At 43.5% G+C, this 14,403-nt stretch overlaps 1 protein-coding gene across 1 annotated transcript in view; it reads right to left on the bottom strand.

The window, feature by feature from the left end:
- The window catches only part of LOC135383358 (uncharacterized), a 33,533-nt gene extending 19,443 nt beyond the window's left edge, over positions 1 to 14,090 (bottom strand). The window contains exons 1-2 of the mRNA XM_064612847.1: positions 13,621 to 14,090; positions 6,783 to 6,899 (exon numbers count right to left, since the gene is read on the bottom strand). Coding sequence (XP_064468917.1) covers positions 6,783 to 6,899; positions 13,621 to 13,769 — 266 coding nt within the window. The 5' untranslated portion in view covers positions 13,770 to 14,090. The remainder of the gene's footprint in view (positions 1 to 6,782; positions 6,900 to 13,620) is intronic.
- Positions 14,091 to 14,403: the final 313 nt, after the last annotated feature.

Raw genomic sequence — 14,403 nt, 5'->3', positions numbered from 1 at the left:
TCCCCCATCTGCATTATAACGTCCACCGTCATCAAATCACTTGGACGAATCATTGCTAGGGGATCCTATTTTTGTATATGCCGCACTTCTCAATCTCTACTCCATGTCCTGCAGTGCTCTCCTTCAGGTTAGGTTAGGTTAGGTTAGGGCTCGCTCCTCCTCGCCGTGAAGGACTTCCGATGCCCTTACGGATAAGGGAAGTAGAATAGTGCGAGCGAGGTATCTCCGTATTGGAAAACCTGAAACGGTGCACTACAAACAAATGTCACCTCTGTGGATAATAATTTGAAGCATGCAGATATGAAGGATTCATTTCATATCTAAAATGAACATGAAGGAAGATTGCCAGCAATTCTGCTCTTTCTGTTTCTCGAAAGAAAGAAAAACAGCTTCATAAAAAAAATTACATCTTAGTGAATTATGGAAATTAGAATGTCAAAATACCTTGCAGATAAGGTTTTCCTCCACTCGCATACCGTAAATGCGAAACTAATGTACAGGTAGTCCTAGCTGTTTTATTTTAAAAATTATGTATTAAAAAGGGCTACGACCACGAAGTATGCCTTTGTGGCACGTTCCCGTCTATTTTGTGTGTGTGCGTTTCAGCTTGGACAAATTTTTATAAGAAAGCCACAAGAGCACGTCATTTTCACAGTTGAGTTGTACGGTCAGGCGCATATCTTTTCCAAGAAAAACTATAATGACTAATAATGATAACTAACTAATGAAATTCGTTAATTAACTCTTTAATTAGGACGTCTTGAACAAAAGCCAGATACCGATATGGGAGACTGTCCTAGTTAAAATCCGCGCCACGTTTAAAAATTTTGAAACACACACGTGTATAAAAATATCCATCCCTGAAATTTGACATGCAAATGGGACAAAACCGAAACCGTGGCAACCACGTTTGGGGTGGTGGCCTTCACGGTACGAGATCTGTATTCTTCTGTATGTCAACTGCGCTCGCAACTATATTTTCTTGGATCAGAAACCGTATGTTTCTGGAACGTAGAGAGAGGAAAAAGGAATCATAAAACACGAGTATACATACATCATATAATACGAGTAATCACAAAAAATCGAGTACTCTTCTCCTTAGGGAAGCGAGAAATCTCCGTTCCTTTGCCACACACTGTGAAATTGAACCGCTGTTTTTATACCAGCTGTTTATTGACTATGTTGCACTAGTGTCAGCGCGCTGAGCGGTTGAGCCGTTGAGCTGGAATTGGAATTAGAATTGGAAATGAAGCAAAAATAAAAATAAATAATACTAAAAAGAAAAAGAATGAAAAAGTGTTGAGCCATCTGAGCTGATCGAGGTCGGTTCACACTGGAAATTGTTGCACCGAATACTAGCGCCGCTTTCGAACTCAGCTAAAATTGTCCCTCTGTTCAACGTTGAACTGTCCTTCTCGGTTCGCATGGCCGCGTCCATGAAATCAGAAATCAGATGTTCTCGTTTTGTGGAGTGTGCACCAAACTGTTTGCAGTTCAAGGTACAGGTACTTAATACGAGTGGGAGAGCTTCGGGGGTCTTCCTGTGGATTCGTGGGTGCATCAACGAAGATGGGCATAGCTTTCGGGATGGCTGTGTTTGCGACAGCCGATATCTTTCCTCGTCTGTGCATGTGTGTTAATAATTGGGAGTTTACGTCGCGAGACAACTGAGATCACCGTCTCTGCATGTGTGTGTGCGCGCTCTTGTTTAGGAAGCTTGTACTGTGCCCTGATACAAATACAGTAATATGAATGTTATACTAGTGCGCGCAAGTAACTTCTGATGCAGGTCCAGGGTCTCGTCATCATACAGTGAGGAATACTGCGACCAACTGCGACACACTTGATTGAAAGCATTGCTGCGAGTTAGCTTGTTTCCCGTCAGAACTTGCATTTTTGTAAAACAACTTCAATATAATGCAGTTGTAGCGAGATATTTTCCTTGGTTTTGTGGCATATTGCGCTCACTTCATCTGCTTTCTCTTGGGCCCCGCTTGGGCTATCGCGACCTCAATGGGGGTCTTGACACATGGTTTGGGAAACACTGAGGCATACTATATATTGTTACATGTGACATATTGTAGTGTACTGAAGCCAGCTTCACTGTTCTATTGTTTCTTCGCATGGTTATTTCTTCAACGTTATTTGAATCAGGAATGCGAAGAATGAGGAAATGTATGCCTTGCATGTACTGGATGTTCTCTAATTGCTGACCCCAGCTGTTGGGCTAAAATCCAGCAACTACACAAAAAGATTAACAAATGTAGAACAGGAGACAGAAACACGGACACAATGAAGTGATTGAGATCACGATATGCTGTCAATTTTTTTCTGTGTCTCTGGTTCTTCATTTTATGAACATGTGCCACATTGCCAGCACCCTTTCCCTCTTGCTACGAAGTGAGCCTCTTAGTGATAAAAATGCAGGTTGTCAAATGCACGTAAACAGTGCTTACATTTTTTTGTGTCTTCACTCATCTAATATTTATGCCAGAAAATGCTCCCCTAGTTCACATGGCATACTGAATATGAGCGTGGTCCACAGCCACAAACTACATTTTAAATTAGCACTGCAGTATGTTTATCGGCACACGTGAAATACCCTTCATTGGTGTTCTTGAGGATCTGGAGCATATTCTTATTCATTGCCCCCACTACCAACCTTCCCGAACCACACTCTGCGAGTCTCTTCGTCAGCTGGACTCTCGCCCCCTGCTCCCTATCGAAATTGCTTGGTCCCTGGCCTAGTCCAGCCCAGCAACGCTCTGCGCTCAAAGCTCTTCTGACATTTCTGGACACCATCGGATTTCGATCGTTATTGTGAAGGGGCTCGTTATTTTATTCCCCACATTCCCACCAGCAATGGCGTAGAGTATCGCCTGTGGCGATGAACCTCCCCACTCTCCAAAGCCAAAATAAAGTTGTTGTTGTTGTTGTTGTTGCCCTTCATAAGTGCGTCATGCAAGCTCATTGATTCTGATGCTAACTGCTCATGAAATAACATGGGGTGGGGTGAAAGACACCAGCATCACATGTTGCGTCCCTAGCAGTGACGTACTCACCAGGGCCGGCGCTAGGGGTGCGCGGGGCCTGAGGCAAAGGCACATCGCGGGCCCTGTTTCACACAAGCAGTAATGAAAAGATAAGAAATGACAAGATTTTCGCAGTATGGGAAATGGCAGCAGGAGAAAAGGGTGCGAAATCCTCGGTATAGCTTGCAGAGTTGGTGGATTTTTCTTAAAAGTGGGACTTTTTCTCATCACATGACGGAATGGCACATAGCACATTCTTCTCTCATTTCTGTTTTAGTCGAACATCCCGCGTGCGATTAAGTGCATACTTGATATTTAAAAAAAAGTAATCTGTGGTTGAGGGCTTCGTGCGCGGGACCTAAGGCGGTCGCCTTACCCTATCGCCGGCCCTGGTACTCACTCAGCAGTGACGTAACTAGCAGTGATTTTTCACTGAAGCCTGCACCTCAACGATGTAATCCACATCTTGATTGCAGAAAAAGTAAGCACATGTTTGTTATTACTTGGTATACAGTCGAAACTTGTTAATGTGATGACGGTCATTCTCGTGGATTTTGGCAATAAAACAATTTTAGGATAAAGAACACCTCTTAAGGTGTAAGCTATGAAAAGTAATATATTGAGTGAGACATAGTGAGGCATTTTAGAATACGTTTTTTTCATTCGTCTTTTCAATGTTGACATACATCTGCTTGTGTAACTGTCAATCTGGGCTATTCCAGAAAAAAACAAGCCAGAGATGTAGCTTGACTCTCTTAAATATCACTGAAAAAACGTGTGTGCATTGTTTAGATTATGCATATAGAGAATGTACATCATTTTGTTTTCTTGAACAATGGGGGCGCATTAAACTGTGCCGAAATATGAAGTTGTCCCTTACGAGCTTCCTTCTGACATCTACATATACATCATTTGTGCGCTTTCCTTGCCTAGTGTTAGAGGGGAAGCACGGGTCTGCCACCCCAAAGGGCATGCAGAACGAGTATAAATTTGGTGATGTGGTGAGAACTCAAGAACGGGGCACATTTTGTGTCAAGTTTACGATAAATTTCTGGCAAATTAGCATTCTTGAAGGAGCCCTAGATTATTTATGCTTGTAAACCGCTGCATGGAGATTAGCTTCACATAAAAATATCAAGGTAATCTATATTCATTGTTTAACCAAGCGTTTGAGAATATCAAGCACTTGCCAAAAATTACTTTTTTTTTAGATAGTATATTCACATATAGGTCGTCTAAAATAAATCTTCTCTTATTTGTATAACCAGTCCTCTCCTATAATATATTGAAAATCTACAGGCTTATTTTCTTTTTAAAAAAAATGTCACCATAATGTGCTGCAGCTTGTTCGTCAGTTGCGGTCATCTAGGATGCAAAAAAAAAAAAAAGATGCCTGCCTGAAATGGCTGTCGACACATGAGAATCGACACTCTGTTTTTCCATTTTGAGAACCTACAGGTGTATTTGTTCTTACGCAAGAAAAATGTTTCGTCAGCTGATTCATATCCCATCTGTATGGCGCAATAGCACACTTTGAACAAATTTAGCATTCTCCTGTTCTGCCCAGTTCTACAGATTAGTTGCAGTCGCTGCTTCATAACAGCTTTGTCAACATTTATGATTGTTTTCACATACCTGAAGTCATCTGGAAAGTTAACAAATCTCATCATTTCAAGGACAGACCCTGTCCTATAGCATGTTCAGAATCTGCTGGCATGTGTTTTCTATAGATATTATTGCATCAGCTGACCATATTGGCTCAGATCATGTCAGAATGCGACATAACAGCTTTTGGAAACAATTTATTATGATCTCATGTGCCCTTCAACCACAACAGAAAAAAAGCCCACAGTCTTTTTTTCAGTGGAAATAGGTGTTTTTGGTGCATTAACAGAAGGTGGCTCAAAGTAATAGTACCTCCTTGTGGCCTGGGTGGAGCATGACTCACTGTGCTTTATGTCCAGTAATTTCTTCTCCAACCGTATGGCTTTTGCAGTGAGCCACAACGTATGCAGGCTTCAAGCTTTCTTTCACCCGGAAGAACAGCTTATAGCTCTGCAGGCATCAGAATATCTGCACACAACAGGGGGCTGCAATCTAGCCCTATAGGTGCTAACGTTTTAAATGGTACTGCAAACACAGTCATAGTATATACCCTTTATCACGGCACAAAGCATTTATGTCAAAGTCATGCTTGTGGAGGCAAAGCCATGCTTGCCAAAGCCAAAGAGGCAAAGTGATGCTTATGGAGGGTTTTATTATGCCCTGCTGATCAGTGTATGGCTTCTGCTTTTAGCTGGAACAAACCAATAAAACAAATTGGGAGGAAAGAAATATGCCACCTTCGGTCGCCATCGACCAAGCAAGATAAATCAATAAAGGTGGTTGTTATTCACTCTGCTATGTGATTGTGTTCTCAGCATAAAGAGTGACCTGTTAATAAACGTACTTGGGGATTTCTGAATGCGAATATCATAGGAGAGAAAGGAAGGCAAACAAATACAACAGAGGGTGCCATTCATTTCTCACACTTCTGATTTAAGTTATTTATTGTTCTTGGTTTTTTTCAGCTCCGACATCTGGTAACTAGAATTTGCACTGTATATCCACGCGTATCCAAAAATTTCTGTGAGAAAATTTCATGGTTTTTAAGACCTTGAAAATGGCATTCTTAGGTTCCAGGGTATTCAAAGACCAGTGAAAACAAGGTACTTGAAGTATTATGTCTACATGCATCTCTTGCAGCTTTTGCATGGCAAATCGTTGTCTAGGAATGTGCGTGAATCAATGTGGATGTTCCTGAAATTAGAATCTTATTTCGTTACACTTTGAGATTACCGTACGCTGGTTACAAAAATTAAGGCACCTCCGCTGACTCAAGTTATTCATGTGAGAGAAAATAGTTTTTACTTGCAAACAAACAAACAGATTCTTCACATTCATATGCAGCTTCTTTGCAGAAATGCATTTCGAGAGTCTGTCCAGTACCTGTTCCCTGCATATATCAGAACGTAGTCTCACAAGGAAAATCACAGGTAGGAAACTACACAGGCAGGTTCCGATTTCACGATTCTACGGTTCTGAAGCTGGAACACACACAAACAAACACAGACGGACAAATACATACAAGGCCTCAAGAGGCCTTGTATGTATTTGTCCCTTCTATGTTGTCCCAGCCCCCCCCCCCCTTCCGAGGGATAGCGGCATATAGCTGATTTCTTTAGGGGAGCTATACAGCTACTGCAATCGGTTTCGTGTACATGGAGGCAGGAGACTACAGGTGAGTGCTACAGTTGTAAGCTCACGAAACGCTGCTAGGTTCAAAAATTGCAACTTTTAACAAATTCGTTGAAGTCGCTATAACTGCCCATCCGCATATAAGACACTTAACCAATAAGTCACGGAAAATAAGACCCATAAGCTTGCTCTAAGCTATCTCGCCTGTCCGTCTGCTCAACTACAAGCTAAAAGTACGCGCTAAACATCTTCTTCCCAAGACAGCGTTTCCATACACCTATGGATGAAACATCCTAGCGGGCCATTGATCTACAAGTCCATTCACACTAACTTGCATACTAAGCTACGCACGATCAATACGCACATGCCACAGTGCAAAGACTTGCTGATATGCGTACTGTAAGGTGCAAAGTACGCTGGTAATCGAATACGAGGTTAGACATGCGCAAGCAGACGGTATCCAATATCAGGTCGATGGTTCCCAAGAGTAAACAACGAACTGTCGACACTTACCTTCCATTTACGACATCACAGTCGTAGACGCCGTGCGTCATGTTCAGTGAGAATCCCACAAGAACGCTTTCTCCTTCATAGGTTCCGAGGGCGACATAACTGCTGTCTGAGAAGAACCTGTTTGAACGGGAATTATTGTCAACAAAGAACAACAAAAATATAATAAAATGGAATAAAACGGCGTAAGGTTGTAAGGCGGTAAGGTTCTTTTCTTTTTTTTTTTTTATTCATCTCTGCTTCCAGACACTCATTCTATTTCAGAGCCGTGTCTGTTCTATTTAATCTGAATTTCCAAATTTAAGTCCCTCAGCTCATAGATTTCTTATCCTGCAGCAGTTTTTATTGAAAACGGAACCATACGACAACCGTGCTAGTGTTTTGAAACCGTTTCATTCGAGTGTATGCACGCACAGTGTGTTTATAATCACGATAATTGAACTGTACACCTCGGACTGGGCGACATGCTTGAGAGAGAGAGAGAGAGAAATACATGATGACGATGATATGGGGATGACTTCCGCTCATTGAGCAGTATGCTACCCCATTGCTATTGGGGAAAATGAGCGGATGGTGATGAGGATGATGCTGACGACGCTGACAGGGTTTTAGAGAGAGTCGATGAGGCCGGTAGTTTGTAGGAATTGGATGAAGGGTCGCAAGACGGACATCTGCTTTCGTGTGTCCCATGGTCCCAAAATGAGTCATGCTTGAACTTCAGTTAGAGTAGACCAATTATGATATACGTACATGGATACCTATTGCTGTTTCACAGCTACGGTGTTGAAGAGATAACCTTATAGGGTCGACGACCGTGTAAGCCCGTCAGTGACTTTATAACGCCACGTGACACCAGCTAACTGTGATCCCTGGATTGCATGGTTTACGGTACGCTGAAACTGTGTGATCATTATGCTAACCATGAAAAAATAAGAAAACGTTAACAGACTATCAATACAAATTTAATAGCATTTGAAATAGAGTTCCCCAAAAGTTTAATGCGAACAATAGCCGTATGAAGCTAACGCCTAAATGTGTTTAGCACAATATCATTTTTTGCTGTACTGATTTATGTCACCAGCACTGCCCTTCCTGGATTTAATAAACTGCTGCATGCGATTGCAGTGCTTTTTGACATCGGCCCTCGCCACCCGCACAGCGTCAAATTTGCTCCACGAATATATTTTTTTTCAGTCGTTTCTAAAATGTCAAATATTTTCTGCGCAGCTGTGTGCGATAGGTGAACAGTTAACTTGCTTAGGACGTGCGCGAGTGCCACTACGTGTTGGAATTTCTCAGACATCTTTGTTTCACGAGACCTTCTACACGCCGTTTTTGCCCTGAATTCTCCCATATTCGGCCTCTTTTGTGAAATACTGCAGTAGCGCCACATCTCCCCGTACAGCGAAGCAACCTGCTCTTTAATTGATGCCTGAATGAGAAAAAATTGCGTGGTGAGGTAGGTCGTGAAAGGTGAGAATAGACCGTCAGAAAGGAGAATGATATACACCGTGCACTAGCCTTCCACATCAACAAACAGGAAGGTAGCGAGTACACTACGTGTTTTCCAGCTTCAAAATGTTCTCCATCGTACACTTCAGAAGGGACGGGTGCGCTATGGTCAGTAGCACAAAGGGCTCCGAGCTCAGGACTAGCATGCTTTCACCAAGGCTTTCACTAAGGCTTTCACCCAGGGGCGAATCTACGGGGGAAGAGGGGTTCAGATGGTCCTGGTCACCTTCTATTTCTGTCGTGACGTAGAGTTCCAATTGACCTTAGGTAGTGTAGTAGGATGTTGTCCAAGGCATGACCCCCACCCCTTTTCAGAAAAATATTGGGTCCGCCCCTGCTGTCACCACATGATTCTTCGAACACCACTGGCTTCAGAAATACTACATCATCAAGCACTGCACCATGGCCGATCAGTACGTGAAAAAAGTACGCAAAGGTTACCCCTTGCATGTTACATACATTGATGTCATCGCGTATGATTTTAGCTCCCTATTGAGTTTGTTAAACAGAGCAGAACTTCACACCATAGGATGCGCCCATAGGTCCAGTTTCACCAGTGCCGCTATTACTTGAACCGAAATTATACTTCCCTAAGCTTGTGTTAATCGTCAACCCTGTCCTACCAACGGCTATATGTTACCCTCTTTGACGGGAGTCTCGCTATCGCGCGTTGGTGAAACAATGATGAAATGGGAGAGAGCCGTACGTCTTTTTGTGTCCATTAGTATTAAGGCTTTTGTTAAGGACACAGAGGAGCATATATGGCCTCCTCTCTCCTCAAATCAGGAGCGATAACGATACCAAACTGAGCGGTGATTCGCCTTGTGCGTGCATGTAGTGAAGCTTCGTTTTTAGAGCCTTTGCTCTTGCTATAGTCGTGACACTGCCCATTCGCCTGTCACCAACAAAGGCGAGCCAGCACCACGATTCCTCCGACCTCACATCTTTTTAGCGCATATTTGACCAGCAGCTATAGCGCTCGGAATATTGAATAAACGGGGATGATTGTTTCACATATTAAAGCGACCATGAAGGAATCATCTACACCTCTGCAAGAATATGTACCACATTCCTAGCCGTTAATATATTAATCATGCGGAGTATGAACAAAGCAATGGTTAGAATAACGGAGATATTAACTAAAAACCACGGCCAAAAAAGGCGTCTGCTGCGACCCGACCATTCCTGGCGCGACGGAGAAGGTAGATGCGACTTCCCCGAAGGCGGACTGGGTTGGTGCAATGTGCAATCTTGGAGCGGCAAATGTACCTTTCTCACACACGCGTCGTATCCTAGCTGCTGTCCAGCGAAGCACAGTCGGCGCCATATTGGCACCATCTATTGAATATGTGGGGAATCCTCTTCGGCGCCGTTAAGGTCTCAGGGCATGTGCAGAAGCGTTGTGAAGCATTTGCGCAAGTGACGTCAGGCCGCTTGCAGAGGGTGTGTCGGGCGACCGCTCGACGCTTTTTCCTTCGCGAGTGAACTGCGCTCGCGTTGAATGCAATATGGCAAAAGTCGGATATATGTAAGATAAACTTCATTCGTGTGAGCTGTTATCCACCGGGAACGCAGATTTTTGGTAGATCTCTTCATCGTCCGTCGGCTATCCAGCAGTAAGAAGACGTATTCAACTACCTGATCAAACCACATACAATTGAATAACTCTAGCAGCAGGACAATGATAGAGGGAAAGACATCCAGCAGGATGTCATGCGTTTGCAAAGTGGTCAGCGATGCGTCTTGAAATACCGAGTTTCACCAGTTGGCTTCGGCGTGTAAACGCTGTGAATCGCGGAAATGTACTGCGGACGGACAAGCACAGAACAAAAGAGCATCCTGTCAAGGGAGCACAAAAAATGAAGAGCTAGCCCATCGAAATGCACGCGTTTTCTTTTTCTTTTCAAGAAACTCATCTGAAAACTGGAACCCGGAACTGGGATCGCGGTAATCCTCATGGCAGTGAATCCCGTTCTAAAATTCGAGGATTCGACACTAAAGGTGCTACAGAGTCGACACCCAGCGACTCTCTTCTCGATGCGGGTCGTGCGAGTTGAGTAAACAAACAGAATTTTGTGTGCGCTCTCGTCCTGCTTAACGTATACCGTTCTTAATCATTGGATATGGACTGCAAGAAGACAGGACGAAGAAGCTACCAAAAGAGTAGATTGAGTGCGTTTGATTAATCATAACCGTAGATCTTAGACAAAAATCTTCCCGGGAACGTCCCCGCGAAGGATATCGTCCTGACGACAGTTTTATAGGCCGCGCATTCAAAGACACGGCCCACCCGGGGACGGACCACGTTATCAAGGGGCCCTTCTCCAATGTATGAAGGTCCGGCTCCCCTTTGCCTTCCTCCACCGTGTACGCGGATTTGAAGGGAGGCCAGAGCAAAACTGTAGGCTGCATAGTGTTGAAGAAATAATATTGTATCATTATTATACTTTTATATTGTGGTCTGCATGCTTTCCGTAACTGTGTACCATCAACGGTAGCTATGATATATACTACACAGTTTTGTAACACGCACTTACCTGTTTCTATGTCTGCTGATATTGAGATATGTATACTGCGTGACAAATGTACAGCAGCCTTTCACTGCTGGGACGCTTTTGCAGCGGAAGCAGTTCTTTATGTGTAAATGGAATGAATACTCGAGCAGCTTTTGTGTCCCGTGAAGATGCCGAGGAATCAAGCATGGAGCATCAGAAAACACCAGGATTCCTGGTGTGTGCAGCACCAGATACACACACACAGAGTAAGAAACTACAGCAATCTTAATGTGCAACACCAGCGAACATACATAGGAAACGTCAAAATTCTAGGTGTTTGACACCAGACAGCAAACAACAGAAGTGTCCCAAAGAATCACAGTCACCGAAAACACTAGAATGAGTCCTTTTTTCTTTCTTTTTTCTCTTTTTTTGTAATACGGTCGGTAATGAGTATGGTATTACATTTAGCGAAGGAGCAATGTGATGTCGTACAGTTTTGCAGAGGAATGCGTAATGACATTACAGCTTGGGTTGAAAATTTATGCATTTTCTAAAGCCAACAGTTAGGAATTGTGGCTGGTACAAGTAACCGAAAGCCGCAAGCTTGTTTTTCCCAGCCACCTTTGTGACTGACCAGGAGACCAAGAAGGATGACATCGTCTATGGGGTGTCCTTCAACACGGGCTCTTTCTGCGCTGCAATCTATCTTATCTATGATTGCTCAGTCAAATTATGCATATTCATGTGATCTCTCCGAAAAACCATTCATCCCTAGAGATCTTGCAATAACTTTATTACTATCAGCCGTAATGTGCAACCAAGTAAAACACTGACCACGACTCTTTACTGTATGCGTATCAAACACGCCATAGGGCTCTGTTAGAGATTCTTGTGAAAATGTAATGCAAACGTAACGTCATTAGTCCATAATGAGTATGGGCAACGCAGAAGTCGCTGGAGGTTCTTACGCATTCCTTTTAGGTCAGCGTCCCTAAGTGCTGACCTTGCCACTCTTATATTTAGTTGCACTATGGGATGCTCATACAATTTTTGGCTGGCCTATTTTTTGTCGTTCAGTCTCAACCCAATTAGAAGGGTGCCACATTGAGAGTAAAGTGTCGACCGCACTGGAAATTACGTTCCAGCGTTCTATGAGTCTAGGACCGAATAGGACTCTCTGTTTGAGAGCATGTTGAAATGTCATCGCCTGAAATGAAAAATGATTGAAGTATGACCCTTATACTTTTTATTCCTTTATAACCAGCGGATTGAGTATCAATGTATCACTACATACTACTCAGCACTATCAGGAACCCTCGAAATCAAATCATTACTTGTGATTAGAGGGCAGATTCTGATGGCATGTTCTTTTTTTTTTTTTTTGCCATATTTTCAAGTGCAATTCTTTCATGGATGTTTTTGCAGGTCTCGGTAGAGCGCTGGGTCGCCTTTCGCGAAGATTCTGGTCAGAATCGAATAGTTTTCATGTTTCGGTGGGGTGAGTTACGGTATTCAGCCCGTACCCTGGCTGCTCCATCCTCGACCGCGTGTATGGCCAATGGGTCATGCCTCACAATCACCACCTAATCTGCATGATGCAGTGCCGAACGCACAGCCATGACAAAACAAGCCTGAGCATGGGCAACACGAAATACATGAGCGTACACAACGAACAACAACTTTATTTAAATCACGGTGAGCTCGGATTTGCCCTACGAATAAAACGAATCTAAACTTGAGCTTCATTCTTTTTGTTTTGTTTTTTAGTTGAGTACCTGTTTTTCGTATTGGCCATGCTCAGGCTTGTCTCGTCATGGGTTTCCTTCACCAGCTAGCCTATGTTTACGCTAATTTATCAATCACGAACGCATAGCATCTAGCTCCATAATTTATATCTGTGGCGAAAGTACTATTCTTTGTTGTGTGGTTCAGAACGAAAGCGGCATTTTTACCGTGTGACCCCTAATAAAATACTAACTTAAAAAAAATAGGCATTCGGTGCATTGCTTTTGTACCAACAACAATGAAAAACATTGATATATTGAGGATTTTTACTGCATATTTCGAAGATTTTCAGTGTATAGCCGCATGCATATTTCGTGAGTTTTTAGCGCATATTTATTCGCGCTCTACTTATGAGTATTATAATACTGATTTGTTGCAAGCATTACGACGTCGAAGTATGGATATTTTTACCCTCCGAACCCAACCGGAATGCACAGTCATGTAAATGAAACAACGAAAGATGTATGGCAGTTGTGGACGGCGCCAACTCAAAAACCAGTACAAGAGTACTCGTAAAATTCGTATTGGGCGCTGAAACAGAATAAAGTTATATCGCACTACGACCACTATTCATTCAGATGCTGTAAGACATACAACACACACACAAAGAGAAAGAAAGAAAGAAAACGCTGCACGCGCGACAGGCGCATGACAGCGTCTGACCAAGACAATCAAACGCGTTGGTCTCAGGTATCAGACCATTAAGCTATGAACTAATGGATTATGCCGCTTGTCCTTGTTGCGCAGAAAAGCTTACACTTGCTCTAGTGTACATGCTACACTGGTCGTTTCAGTGCGATGTGCGTCGCGCACCATTGGTAGGTCCGTTCGTTTATACTGAACCCACACAGGCACGCCACACTGCGCTGCATGAAAACGACCAGTGGAATTAGGCATCATTCCCATCAATACCCACGGAACACAATATTACTCGCGCCATTCATTTTGCGTAAGTGTTCCATCACCATATGTGTGCTCATACACATGCACATACTCGTGGCTGCGTCCAAACGTTTGCAACATAATGCAGAAAGGACGCTACTTACCTTGAGAAGGACCTACTCCTTGGCAAGTCGTCTACCTGGGTTTCAGACGTTCTGTTTCGATCGCCGAATATTTCGACAGCATGAGTGACATACACCCATAGTACTGTTATCAGAACGGCGGCAACGTTGATAGCGGATGACGGCCGCATTGTCAGACTGAACAACAACTCTGCAACTGGATATATGTAAGTCGCTCGAGCTCTTAGAATCGCGGCACGTTGAATAGCGTGCTTGACGTCACGAGTAATATTGCAACGTGATCCATCCCTGAGCTTGATGGCGCGAATTCCGCAGCGTATCACTTCGAACCGAAACTTTGAAGCGGCATATCGTGCACTTTCAGACAGAAAAACGAGGGAATATTTTCCCTTCAAAACAGGCGCAAGGTCGCTTGTAGCGCACACTGGAATGGAGTTAGCGATGAGATGCTGAGAACACTTCTCTACGAAAGGAAATGCGCGAAAGCGTAAAACAAACAGGAAAATGCTGTTCAACGGGGACAACCTTCGTCGCTGTAGTGAATTACGAAGGCGTGACGGCCTTTACCCACTTTGCTCGAACAAGGTTTGACATCGAAAAGCACGGTGGAAAACAATTGGAAACGTGTTCGGCTATTTGCACTAAACTGTCACGGTCGGTGATAGTGTGATGCCATCGCTTGCTCTCTCTGCGAACGCCTGCGTCGATATACACGGTGTCTTTTTATAGGGGATACAGATTTTTCATAAGAAAACTATAGGTGGCGTGCACATGACGTCAGACCATAGCTTTACCCGTGCTTTT

Source organism: Ornithodoros turicata, chromosome 2 (genome assembly GCF_037126465.1).
Source record: "Ornithodoros turicata isolate Travis chromosome 2, ASM3712646v1, whole genome shotgun sequence".
Taxonomy (NCBI): domain Eukaryota; kingdom Metazoa; phylum Arthropoda; class Arachnida; order Ixodida; family Argasidae; genus Ornithodoros; species Ornithodoros turicata.
The sequence above is the reverse complement of the archived record's forward strand: the minus strand, read 5'-3'. Positions and strand labels throughout refer to the sequence as shown.